General features: G+C 41.4%; 2 protein-coding genes across 3 annotated transcripts in view; both read left to right on the forward strand.

Moving 5' to 3' along the window:
• The window catches only part of LOC139533039 (zinc finger protein ZFP2-like), a 319,515-nt gene that overhangs the window by 124,430 nt on the left and 180,314 nt on the right, over window positions 1–14,771 (forward strand). The window lies entirely within an intron of this gene.
• Window positions 440–10,499, forward strand: LOC139533070 (zinc finger protein 135-like). The gene is made up of 3 exons (XM_071331296.1): window positions 440–528; window positions 3,950–4,167; window positions 6,733–10,499. The coding sequence occupies exons 2-3, from the start codon at window positions 3,963–3,965 to the stop codon at window positions 7,830–7,832; spliced, it is 1,305 nt and encodes a 434-aa protein (XP_071187397.1). The 5' UTR covers window positions 440–528; window positions 3,950–3,962; the 3' UTR covers window positions 7,833–10,499.

Here is a 14,771-nt window from a genome sequence, read left to right on the forward strand (position 1 = left end):
GATCAAATACTTATGTCATGCAATAAAATGCAAATTAATTATTTAAAAATCATACAATGTGATTTTCTGGATTTTTGTTTTAGATTCCGTCTCTCACAGTTGAAGTGTACCTATGATAAAAATGACAGACCTCTACATGCTTTGTAAGTAGGAAAACCTGCAAAATCGGCAGTGTATCAAATACTTGTTCTCCCCACTGTATGTGATGAGTAGTGCAAGATATGTAAACATTATTAAACTGGCATTATCTCTGTGGCCTTCCACAGAGACCATGCATATGGAATGTTTGAAAAACTTAGACACTAAAACAGACACCCCTTTAGTTTTCTTGAACCAAGGTTAATTTGTCTTGCTAATCAAGTTCACTTTATATTTTACATGCTTCAGCAGTAGTTAGTCCATCAGTCCAATACATGTCGCTGTTGCACTACGGTAGTGGGAAACAGGAAGTTCCGGGTAGCCTGCCACCATTCTTCGGAATAAAGAAAACGACAGAACGGTGTTGTGCGTTTCGCTTTATTACTACAGGTATGTAATAGCACGTTTAAACTGTCTAATAGCGAAAGAACGTCATAACGTATTAGATAACACATCCTTCACGATATTATCACGTTTGGGAAAGGTTTTGTGTAATTTCTCGTGTCAAACCGAGTGAGTGAAGAACGTGATAAAAAATATTTTCCAAGCACACGGAGCGGGGTCCACCACACGTTCATTTGTGAGGCTTTCCAGGTTCATACAATACACAGTCGTGTTCGCCTGGGGATGTTCAGTACAAAAACGTTGTGGAAAGTTGCAGATAAAAATACCCTGAATAGAACTGACATGATTCCTTAGAATCAGAGGCATGTTTGTTATACATAATACATTTATATCTGAATGTGGCCAACATTGTGGCCAACGTCTCCGTCCTCCTCCTGGAAGCAGCCATGGTACCCGCTTGTCCCTAGCTACGTGAAGCTAGCCAGAATAACGATTAGCCACAATAGTGGAATTTGCGGTTTGCCTTCAACATAAAAGTCCCCCATTGAAAGTGATGCAAACTAATACAAATTAGTGGAATCATTTCAAATGTGGATTAGGTAACACTAAACATTGTTAGAATGTTGTTAATTTAAAATGAATTAGAATGGCGCCAGAGTAGATGGCTGCCGTTTTATGGTTTCCTAACCAATTGTGCTATTGTGTGTTTTTCGGCATTATTTGTGCGTAATCTGCCGCTACCCTCAGTCCTATTAGACAATGTACAATCATTGAATGACAAAATAGACGAGCTTCGATCACAAATAAACTGTAATGTCTTATGTTTCACCGAGTCGTGGCTGAACGATGACACGGATAGCATACAGCTGGCAGGGTTTGCGCTGCATCGGCAAGATGGAACAGCTGCCTTTTGTAAGACAAGGGGTGGCGTCTGTGTATATTTGTAAACAACAGCTGGTGCACGAATTCTAATATTAAGGAAGTCTCAAGGTTTTGTTTACCTGAGGTAGAGTATCTCACGATAAGCTGTAGACCACACTATTTACCAAGAGAGTTTTCGTCTATATTTATCGTTGCTTTCTATTTACCATCACAAACCAATGCTGGCAGTAAGGCTGCACTCAATGAGCTGTATAAGGCCATAAGCAAACAAGAAAATGCTCATCCACTCCTAGTGGCCGGAAACTTTAATGCAGGAAAGCTGAAATCTGTTTTCCCCATTTCTACCAGCATGTCACGGATGCAAATAAAACTAATCTAGATCACCTTTACTCCACACTCAGAGACACGTACAAAGCTCTCCCTCGCCCTCTATTTGGCAAATCTGAACATAATTCTATCCTCATGATTCCTGCTTACACGGATGTGGCAGGGCTCACAAACTATTACAGACAACAAAAGGAAGCAAAGCAGCGAGCTGCCCAGTGAGCCTACCAGACGAGCTAAATTACTTCTATGCTCACTTCGAGGCAAGCAACAGCATCAGCCGTTCCAGACGACTGTGATCACGCTCTCCGTAGCCGATGTAAGACCTTTTAACAGGTCCACATTCACAAGGCCACAGGGCCAGACAGATTACCAAGGACGTGTACTCCGAGCATGTACTGACCAACAGGAAAGTGTCTTCACTGACATTTTCAACCTATCCCTGACTGAGACTGTAATACCTACATGTTTCAAGCAGACCACCATAGTCCCTGTGCACAAGAACACTAAGGCAACCTGCCTAAATCACTACCAACCCGTAGCACTCATGTCTGTAGCCATGAAGTGCTTTGAAAGGCCGGTCATGGTTCACATCAACACCATTATCCCAGAAACCCTATTCCCACAACAATTTGCATACCGCCCCGACAGATCCACAGATGATGCAATCTCTATTGCACTCCACACTGCCCTTTCCCACCTGGACAAAAGGAACACTTACGTGAGATTGCTATTAATTGACTACAGATCAATGTTCAACACCATAGTGCCCTCAAAGCTCATCACTAAGCTAAGGACACTGGGACTAAACACCTCCCTCTGCAACTGTCCCCAGGTGGTAAGGGTAGGTAACAACACATCTGCCACGCTGATCCTAAACACGGGGGCCCCTCAGGGGTGTGTGCTCAGTCCCCTCCTGTACTTCCCGTTCACTCATGACTGCATGGCCAGGCACGACTCCAACACAGTCATTAAGTTTGCCGAAGAGTGTGCAAAGCTGTCATCGAGGCAAATAGTGGCTACTTTGAAGAATTTCAAATATAATATATATTTTGATTTGTTTAACACTTTTATTTTTGCTTACTACATGATTCCATGTGTTATTTCATAGTTTTGAAGTCTTCACTATTATTCTACAATGTAGAAAATAGTCAAATAAAGAAAAACCCTTGAATGAGTGGATGTGCCCAAACGTTTGACTGGTACTGTGTATATTTAAATTTTTTATGGGTTATTGGAAATGATGCAGACAATTACATTGATGGAAGCCACAATCTGTCTGCAATATTAAAGCTGATCTACCACCCCCCCCCCAAAAGTATAATGATAATCAACACAGACTAGAAAGCTAGTATAAAAGCCTATGGCTAAAATACTGCTAGCGGTACCAATGCCGTGCGAGACAAACTGAGCATTCATTTTCCAGAATTAATGTTCATTGATACTCTGGTTTTAGTAGTGTAGCTCTGCTCTCAATCTGAGTAGTTGAGACATAAAAAGGGTATTGATAGAAAAGGTAACTTCTATATTACAGTAAAATAATGTCTCAATGTGTTTTGGTGGACACATGAACCATTCTTTTGGACCAAACCACAAATGTAAATAGCTAGTTGAAACCGCTTGCCAGAGAGGAAGATGTGATCTCGCAACTTTGTTGACGTGAAAGTCAGGGGGAGGGGCTTGGTGTGGGGGAGGGTTTCCACCATTTTAAAGTAGTCAAATGGGTGGGGATTCTTAGGAGTAATCAGCCAATTATTAGTGCCCTGTCTTCTTCAAATTGTGTGCTATGGTTGGTAAATATTTAACACCGCTATCTAGGGGCCAATAACTGAATGACACTAATTGGTTCAGGACTCCAGCACTGCAGGTGGTGCTAACTCTGTGGTGTCAACGTACTTCCGTTCAGGCAGTGCAGGTGCATGGGAGAGAGACAATTTCAAGGTTGCATTACTGTTTTGAAGCAGAACGTAATGATTATCAGTTTTCTACATGTGTAATAATATTCAGACACATTCAGTTGTTTCCATCTTTATCTATAAATGTTTCTATGGTGTGAACGGGAAATACAATTGGAGTTAAATAATACAGTGAAGAAAAGGTTATTCAGGAAAATAGTACATAGTGCTGCCTAAAACATACTGCAACCTTGTGTTTTCAATGTTTAGCTACCTGATCTAATATAATTTTTAGAGAAATAAAGAAAGTACCAGAACTGTCAAGACAATAACTTTTGGGGGCCATTTTCTCTTCATTACTACAGGCCAACTCCGATTATGTCTGAGGCCGGTAACATCAAAAGTGAGGATAAACCCAATCTACAGTCACTGGGTCCTGATTGTGACAGTGCAGCCCAGTTTACACTGCAGGATCCAGAGATGGCATCAGTGAAGCTGGAAGACTGCAGTCAAACACTGGAGCTGAATGTCAACATTAAAGATGAAGAAGAGGAGGAGAAGATTGGCGAATCTGTTTATGGTGGTAAGAGCAGGTTCTGTCTATAAGTTATCTTCATAAGTTAGACCTCCATAAGTTATTGACAGGTGTAATTCTGTAAATCTGACATCACACATCCTTGAACAAGTTCTATGAAATGAGCCTGTGTAGTTACTAACCCTTGTGATAGTGAGTGGAGGATGATATGAAATGAGTCTGTGTAGTTACTAACCCTTGTGATAGTGAATGAAGGATGATATGAAATGAGTCTGTGTAGTTACTAACCCTTGTGATAGTGAGTGGAGGATTATATGACTCATAATATTCACCCCTTTTTGCCCTCAACTGTTGAACAGCTTTTAGGGCCAACCCCATTTAGTCGACTGGTCGATTGTTTGGTCGATAGATAGCCTATTGGTCTACTAAGCTTTTTTTAATCGAGCAGTGGCAAATATATAAATTGCTTATATACAGTACCAGTCAAAGTTTGGGCACACAAATCAAAATATATTTTAGATTTTTCAAAGTAGCCACCCTTTGCCTTGATGATAGCTTTGCACACTCTTGGCATTCTCTCTACCAGCTTCACCTGGAATGCGTTTCCAACAGTTTTGAAGGAGTTCCCACAAATGCTGAACACTTCTTGGATGCTTTTCCTTCACTCTGCGCTCCAACTCATCCCTAACCATTGGGTTGGGTTGAAGTCGGGTGATTGTGGAGGTCAGGTCATCTGATGCAGCACTCCATCACTCCTGGAAATGTGTTTTGGGTCATTTGCCTGTTGAAAAACAAATGATAATCCCATTTAGCGCAAACCAGATGAGATGGCGTATCGCTGCAGAGTGCTGTGGTAGCCATGCGGGTTAATTTGACAGTGTCACCAGCAAAGCACCATCACAGCTCCTCCTCCATGCTTCTCGGTGGGAACCACACATGCGGAGATCATCCGTTCACCTAGTCTGTGTCTCACAAAGACAGAGGCTAGAACCAAAAATCTCACATTTGGACTCATCAAACCAAAGGACAGATTTCCACCGGTCTAATTTCCATTGCTCATGTTTCTTGGCCCAAGCAAGTCTCTTTTTCTTATTGGTGTCCTTTAGTAGTGGTTTCTTGGCAGCAATTCAACCATGAAGGCCTGATTCACGCAGTCTCATCAGAAAAGTTGATGTTGAGATGTGATGTGTCTGTTGAACTCTGTGAAGCATTTATTTGGTCTGCCATCTGAGGTGAAGCTGGAAGACAGGTATACCTGTTAATTGAAATGCATTCCAGGTGACTACCTCATGAAGCTGGTTGAGAGTATGCCAAGAGTGTGCAAAGCTGTCATCAAGGCAAAGGGTGGCTACTTTGAAGAATCTGAAATATAAAATATATTTTTATTTAACTTTTTTTGGTTACTACATGATTCCATATGTGTTATTTCATAGTTTTGATGTCTTATTATACAATATAAAAAATAGTAAAAATAAAGCAAAACCCTTGAATGAGTAGGTGTGTCCAAACTTTTGACTGGTACTGTGTATATAAAATATGTATGGCACACGAGACATTTGTCTGAGTGGATCTGATACTATTTCTGATTGTCTTAACTCACCGTTACTGTGGAGTTTCTCAAATAAAAAAATGTCAGCTCAAACAGCAAGTGAGCAAAGTCTGTTTCTACAAAAAAATCCAGTTCTCTACCTTTTAATAACCACTCAGCATGAAAGGGGGAAAAATGTCATGCTTTGATCCGGTGGAAACGTCTTACTTCTTATCCCTTGTGCAAATAGCCTACAGCTGTGTCTGTCTGTCTGGAGCTGCTGGCAACTCTAAGGGTCCAAAATATTTTATACAATGTTGCAAGTTTGCTAGCACAGGCCAGACCAAATGAATAGTTGATACAATGTTTCAAATTTCTTGCAGACAGGCCATGTGTAGCCAGTTTGATTGTTAGGATAACAATTTCCATCAGGATATTTTCAACCTGCAGGCTGCAATGTTTTTATTTGTTGGCTTTATGAAAGCTAGTTTTACATATTGGCAATAGAAGTTACTTTTAGATTTGTATCATTTTGATAGAATTTTGATTAACCACATGACATTGATTTGAGATATGAAGACTTTATTATGAATGAAATGAAACTGTTCCATGAAAATGTGCATATGAAAATCATAACTGGCACGCAGATCAGTAGAAATGGTACTATACATTGGCACTCAAAAAGGTTGCCGACCGGCAACGTCAGGAGCATAACGGAAGGCCAGCAGCAGCGGGAGGAGGAGAGTCGGGAACAGATTTTTTAAAACTTCTGGTTAGGCTATATTGATCTCTGGCTGCCTCTTGAGTAATTTGTGTCTTCATTTTCAATCGCAGTGCTTAAAGCATCAGACGAGCTCAGTAGCCTCCATATAGTTGATTTTATTTCAACACATATGTATGGAAAAATACAAGTTTTAAAATTAAAACATTTGGTCAAATGAAAACAAGACTCTCGGTCGACCAGGAATATTTGTTTTTGTCGGGACAGCCCTAATAGCTTTATTCCCTGTATTGTACAGCCTACTGATATGAAGTTATATGTATATCACCCCAACTGACTGGTTCTTCTGATGTTGTTCACACAGGAGACCATGTTGAGACATTCTCTATATCCGGAGAGCAACAGCAGGAAGATCACAGAGATAAGAGGTCTCACCACTGCCCACATTGTGAGGAGATTTTCCCAATTCTATCAAAACTAGAAATGCACTTAAAAATACACACAGGAGAGAATCTGTATTCCTGCACTGACTGTGGGAAGAGTTTCACAACATCACAGGCTCTGACAGTTCATCTGCGAGTCCACACTGGAGAAAAACCTTACTCCTGCTCTATCTGTGGGGAGAGTTTCTCTCAACAGAGCAGCTTAAAAACACACCAACGTGTACACACAGGAGAGAAGCCTTACTTGTGCTCTGACTGTGGGAATAGTTTCTCCACATCAAGCAGCTTAAAAACACACCAACGTATGCACACAGGAGAGAAGCCTTACTCCTGCTCTGACTGTGGGAAGAGCTTCACCTCATCAAGCAGCTTAAAACAACACCAACGTGTACACACAGGAGAGAAGCCTTACTCCTGCTCTGACTGTGGGTCGATTTTCTCTCAACACAGCACCTTAAAACAACACCAACGTGTACACACAGGAGAGAAGCATTACTTCTGCTCTGACTGTGGAAAATGTTTCACAAGATCAGTTGAGCTAAGAGTTCATTGGAGAACACACACAGGAGAGAAGCCTTACTGCTGCTCTGACTGTGGGAAGAGTTTCTCTCAACAGGGCCACTTAAAATGTCACCAGCGAATACACACAGGAGAGAAGCCTTACTACTGCTCTGACTGTGGGATGAATTTCTTTCAACAGAGTGGCTTAAAGTCACACCAACGTATACACACAGGAGAGAAGCCTTACGTGTGCTCTGACTGTGGGAAGAGTTTTTCAAATCAGAGCAACTTAAAAACACACCAACGTATACATAAAGGAGAGAAACCTTACTCCTGCTCTGACTGTGGGAAGTGCTTCACAACATCAACTGAGATAAAAGTTCATCAAAGAAGACACACAGGAGAGAAGCCTTACTTCTGCTCTGACTGTGGGAAGAGTTTCACCCGATTGGCTACCTTAAAAACACATCAATGTATACATAAAGGAGAGAATTCACATCACTTCTCTCAGACCAGCTAAGATTAAAGTCACTCCATCAATTAATCCTCATCTCATAAAAGAAGTGGTAACAATGAATTTGATAACATTAAGAAAGAGCAACACTATTGTAATCATATTGTTTCTCACTGTGAGGGAACTGTGAAGAGGAAAGAGTGCGTTATAGAATGATGTCATTGGAAATTCTATCCTTTTTTTAATGCGCCATGTGCACATGTGTTGATGTTGGGGTGGTGCTGGAGATGATGAATATGAAGTTGAAACATTTTAGAAATTTCCCATTAAGGCAAAAACAATAGGATGGTGGTTGGTCGGGTGGATAGATGGGTCAGCATATTTCATGAACGTCTAGCAACCCAAAGGTTTCATGTTTGAATCTCATCACGGACAAATTTAGAATTTTAGCTAATAAGCACCATTTCAACTACACTACATGACCAAAAGTATGTGGGCACCTGCTCGTCGAACATCTCATTCCAAAATCATGGGCATTAATATGGAGTTGGTCCCCCTTTTGCTGCTATAACAGCCCCCACTCTTCTGGGAAGGCTTTCCACTAGATGTTGTAACATTGCTACGGGGACGTGCTTCCATTCACCGACAAGAGCATTAGTGAGGTTGGGCACTGATGTTGAGCGATTAGGCCTGGCTCGCAGTCGATATTCCAATTCATCCCAAAGATGTTTGATGAGGTTGAGATCAGGGTTCTGTGCAGGCCAGTCAAGTTCTTTCAAACCGTTTTTGACAAACCATTTCTGTATGGACGTCTATTTGTGCTCAGGGGCATTGTCATACTGAAACAGGAAAGGGCCTTCCACTTGGTTCCACAAAGTTGGCAGCACAGAATCATCTATAATGTCATTGCATGCTGTAGCGTTAAGATTTCCCTTCACTGGAACTATGGAGCCTAGCCCGAACCATGAAAAGCAGCCCGAACCATGAAAAGCAGCCCCAGACCATTATTCCTCCTCCACCAAACTTTACAGTTGGCACTATGCATTGGGGCAGGCAGCGTTCGCCTGGCATTCACCAAACACAGATTTTTCCGTCAGACTGCCAGATGATGAAGCGTGATTCATCACTCCAGAGAACACGTTTCCACTGCTTCAGAGTCCAATAGTGGCGAGCTTTACACCACTCCAGCCAATGCTTGGCATTGCGCATGGTGATCTTAGTCTTGTGTGCGGCTACTCGGCCATGGAAACCCATTTCATGAAAGTCCCGACGAACAGTTCTTCTGCTGCTGTTATTTCCAGAAGCATTTTGGAACTCGATAGGACAGGCAATTTTTACGTGCTACGCGCTTCAGCACTAAGCGGTCCCGTTCTTTGAGCTTGTGTAGCTTACCACATCACGGCTGAGCCATTCTTGCTCCTAGACGTTTCCACTTCACAATAACAGAACTTACAGTTGACCAGGGCAGCTCTAGCAAGGAAGAAATTTGACGAACTGACTTGTTGGAAAAGTGGCATCCTATGATGGTGCCACATTGAAAGTCACTGAGCTCTTCAGTAAGGCCATTCTACTTCCAATGTTTGTCTATGGAGATTGCATGGCCGTGTGCTCGATTTTAAACACCTGTCAGCAACGGGTGTGGCTGAAGTAGCCAAATCCACTATTTTGTGTGTGTATATATAGTGTACTTATTAGCATGTTAATTAATGTTTGCAACAACAAATTGGAATTTGTAAAATATCATATGTATCGCAAATTTGTAACAGTTTACGAATTGTAATTCATACTATACATCTTAGAAATCGTATTACATTCATAGGCCAATGTAACATAACATACTGTGTCATACTAAATTGAGTGGTATGGTTTTGCTCTGACACCAAGTTCTCCCTCTGCAGTTCTCTGTGGGAATGAGCTAGTAGACACGTGTCAGATAGAGATGATGTGATGATCAGTTTTCTGTGGGAATGAGTTAGTAGATACAACACGTATCAGGTAGAGATGATGTGATGATCAGTTTTCTGTGGGAATGAGCTGGTAGATACAACATGTATCAGATAGAGATGGTGTGATGATCAGTTTTCTGTGGGAATGAGCTAGTAGACACGTGTCAGATAGAGATGATGTGATGATCAGTTTTCTGTGGGAATGAGTTAGTAGATACAACACGTATCAGATAGAGATGATGTGATGATCAGTTTTCTGTGGGAATGAGCTGGTAGATACAACATGTATCAGATAGAGATGGTGTGATGATCAGTTTTCACCATTACTTTGGGTGGATTCTTTTTTACTACATAATGACTTTTGTTTAATGATAGTCATTTAACATGACCTTGTGATAGCTATGAAACAGCTACCTGTTTATTAAATTGTCTTTTAAAACTAGATTCATTATTTTAGTCATTGATAATTAATGCATTTGGATAACTGTAATGAACTTAATTTATCTGCTAATGAAAAATAAACATTGTACATGAATTTGTGCTGGTCAACATTTGTTTTTTGGGTTATCTATACAGAAAATACAATGTTTTTGTTTAATTCATGGCATTCAAAATAATTTACATGTCTATCTACTCAAAACATGTCACTACACCTTTACACATCACCATGGGGACAAACCAATTTGCTAGCCACCAGTAATTGCTACAATGCACACAAATAGATGTTTTGCAGTATAAAGGACTTACATATTTTTCTTGTTAAATAAAATGATATTGTGCAATGAAACCAAGTGTATTCATCATTTTGTTGAATTAAAAGTACTTACAAATGTTTGATTGTGTGCACTCGCTGTGTGATCTTTCATAGAACTCACCAGCATGTGGTCCTAAAGACTGGGAAGGAGTTGAGCCATCCCTATGGGTAAAGAATATGGTTTGGGATGAATACAGAAAATAAAGACTGAGGTTAACACAGGCATAGGAGATCTTATACGTTTTGTTCTACGAGATAATATCAGTCATTTAACATGACCTTTATGAATTATGAAGCCTTTCATGTGCTTATTTGATACATAAATGCATCAAAATGCAAAAAAAGTGATGTTAGCTGATGGAGATGAACTCATAGAACAAAACGTATAAGATCTCCTAAGCCTGTGTTTACCACAGACCTTCTTTTAGTGCCTACAAAATACCATTACTATTGCTCTCGATTACTTTGCAGCATGGGGAGGGGGCGTGATCACAGAGCGTGCATTCTTCTTGTTGGGTGTTTATTGGTGGTGTTCAGACCAACGTTAAAGGTGCATCACTGCCACCTGGCCTGGAGTGTGATAGAGACATGTGGTTCTGTCCTGGTGACATCACAGGGACAGAGAGAACTCCTGACTGTAGTCATACCAAAACACTCCAGGCACTCAGCCCATAAGAACCATTCATACTGTCAGATCTAATATGAAGAACTGAATACAACCATAAGAACCATTCATACTGTCAGGTCTAATATGAAGAACTGAATACAACCATAAGAACCATTCATACTGTCAGATCTAATATGGAAGAACTGAATACAACCATAAGAACCATTCATACTGTCAGATCTAATATGAAAGAACTGAATACAACCATAAGAACCATTCATACTGTCAGATGTAATATGAAGAACTGAATACAAAAGAGAAGAGTTTGACCAGTACAAATTCATGTAACTTTATTTTTAATTGGCAGAATAATTAACTTAACTTATGCAGTTATCCAAACACATTCATGATCAATGACTTAAACAAATCTGCTTTTAAAAGAGAACTTAATAAACACATGTAGTTGTTTCATAACCTGTGTATCATTAAACAGTTGTTTAATAGCAAAAATAATCCCCCCAAACTAATGCTGAAAACTGATCATCTCTATCTGATACATGTTGTGTCTACTAGTTCATTCCCACAGAGAACTGCAGAGGGACAACCTGAATGAAAGCAAGTGCCCAAAGCAATGTTCCAACATCTGGTGGGAAGCCTTCCCGGAAGAGGCTGTTATAGCAGCAAAGGGGGGACCAACTCCATATTAATACCCATGTTTTTGGAATGAGATGTTTGATGAACAAGTGTCGACATACCTTTGTTCATGTAATGTAGAATACAAATTGTAGGACATATAAATTACAATTTGTATGATATGTTATGAATTGGAATTTGTACAATATGTTACAAATGTTCAATATGTTACGAATTACAATGTATTGTTGTTAATGCTAGCTAGGTGGCTATGCTTTGGGTTAAGTTTAGGGTTAGGGGAAAAACTTTTTTTGGGGGGGAAGGGTTAGCTAACATGCTAAGGAGCAGCATGCTAAGCTAACATGCTAAGTAGTATCTAAAAAGTAGTAAGTCGTTGCAAAGTTGCTTATTAGCTAAAATGCTAAAGTAATCTGTGATGAGATTCAAACAAGCAACCTTCGGGTTGCTAGATGTTCGTGTTATACGCCCACCCATCCAAAGAGCAGGAGTAAGGCTTCTCTCCTGTGTGTATACAGTTGGTGTGTTTTTAAGCTGCCCAGTTGAAACTCTCCCAACAGACAGACCAGGCTGAGAGGGAAGCAGTACCACACAGTCAACTGTTAAACTATAAACTGTTTGATTTTAAAATGAGAAGCCTCACAGAAGATATTTAACACTAAGTGAAAATCCAAGGTCATCTCAATATCTTTACAGTAGAAGCTAACAAAACACACCAAAACAGACAAGGTGCACAGTGATATGTAAAGTAAAGAGATTAACATTCTATAACGCTCCCTTTCCTCTGCACAGTTCGCTCACAGTGAGAAACAATAGGATTACAATAGAGTGTTCTAAGCTTTCTTCATTTGATCCAGTTTACTGTTACAACTTATTTTATGACTCTAATCTTAATTGTTCTGAGAGAACTGGCAGTAGTGAGACCTCTTTGCTCTGTGATCTTCATGCTGTTGCTCTCAACACTGTCTCCTGTATGAGCATAGACAGACTTTACAATTGGAGGATGCATTTAATGCATATTCTATAATGATATTCAATAGGCTACATCTGTCCTGTCGGTACATATATGTGACAAATATATAATATCTTATAACTAACTCTATTTCCGGCGCCGAACAGGATGGCTGCCTCGCTTCGCGTTCCTTGGAAAATATGCAGTATTTTGTTTTTCTATGTGTTATTTCTTACATTGGTACCCCGGGTGATCTTAAGTTTCATTACATACAGCCGGGAGGAACTACTGAATATACGATTAACGTCAACTAACCACCCTTCCTACCAGGAATATGACTTTCCCGAAACGGATCCAGTGTCTTGCCTTCCACCCAATACAATGGACCTGATCCCAGCCGGCGAAGCTACACGACGCCGAAAAAGGGGCAAACGTAGCGGTCTCCTGGTCAGGCTTCGGAGACGAGCACATCGCGCTCCACTCCCTAGCATACTACTCGCCAATGTCCAGTCTCTTGAGAATAAGGTCGATGAAATCCGAGCACGGGTAACATTCGAGAGAGACATCAGGGATTGCAACGTGCTCTGCTTCACGGAAACATGGCTAACTGAAAAGACGCTAACGGAGTCGGTGCAGCCAGCTGGTTTCTTCACGCATCGCGCAGACAGAAACATACATCTTTCTGGTAAGAAGAGGGGCGGGGGGGTATGCCTCATGATTAACGAGACGTGGTGTGACCATCATAACAACACTCAGGAACTAAAGTCATTCTGTTCACCTGATCTAGAACTCCTCACAATCAAATGTAGGCCGCATTATCTACCAAGGGAATTCACTTCGGTCATAATCACAGCCGTATATATTCCCCCCCAAGCAGACACATCGATGGCCCTGAACGAACTCTATCTGACTCTCTGTAAACTGGAAACCACACACCCTGAGGCTGCATTCATCGTAGCTGGGGATTTTAACAAGGCTAATCTAAAAACAAAACTCCCTAAATTCTATCAGCACATCGATTGTCCGACCAGGGCTGGCAGAACTCTGGACCATTGTTATACTAACTTCCGCGACGCATATAAGGCCCTCCCCCGCCCTCCTTTCGGAAAAGCTGACCACGACTCCATTTTGTTGATTCCAGCCTACAAACAGAAATTAAAACTACAAGCTCCCGCGCTCAGGTCTGTTCAACGCTGGTCCGACCAATCTGAATCCACGCTTCAAGACTGCTTTGATCACGCGGATTGGAATATGTTCCGCACGGCGTCCAACAACAACAATGATGAATATGCAGATTCGGTGAGCGAGTTCATTAGGAAGTGCATTGACGATGTCGTACCCAGAGCAACGATTAAAACATTCCCAAACCAGAAACCGTGGATTAACGGCAGCATTCGCGTGAAACTGAAAGCGCGAACCACTGCTTTTAACCAGGGCAAGGTGACCGGAAACATGACCGAATACACACAGTGTAGCTATTCTCTCCGCAAGGCTATCAAACAGGCTAAGTCCCAGTACAGAGACAAAATTGAATCGCAATTCAACAGCTCAGACACAAGGGGTATGTGGCAGGGTCTACAGTCTATCACGGATTACAAAAAGAAAAGCAGCCCCATCGCGGATCAGGATGTCTTGCTCCCAGACAGGCTAAATACCTTTTTTGCCCGCTTTGAGGATAATACAGTGCCACTGACACGGCCCACTACCAAAACCTGCGGGCTCTCCTTCACTGCAGCCGAGGTGAGTAAAACATTTAAACGTGTTAACCCTCGCAAGGCTGCAGGCCCAGACGGCATTCCCAGCCGCGTCCTCAGAGCATGCGCAGACCAGCTGGCTGGTGTGTTTACGGACATATTCAATCAATCCTTAGCCCAGTCTGCTGTTCCCACATGCTTCAAGAGGGCCACCATTGTTCCTGTTCCCAAGAAAGCTAAGGTAACTGAGCTAAACGACTACCGCCCCGTAGCACTCACTTCCGTCATCATGAAGTGCTTTGAGAGACTAGTCAAGGACCATATCACCTCCACCCTACCGGACACCCTAGACCCACTCCAATTTGCTTACCGACCCAATAGGTCCACAGACGACGCAATCG

This window comes from Salvelinus alpinus, chromosome 10 (assembly GCF_045679555.1).
Source record: "Salvelinus alpinus chromosome 10, SLU_Salpinus.1, whole genome shotgun sequence".
In the NCBI taxonomy this organism is placed as follows: Eukaryota; Metazoa; Chordata; class Actinopteri; order Salmoniformes; family Salmonidae; genus Salvelinus; species Salvelinus alpinus.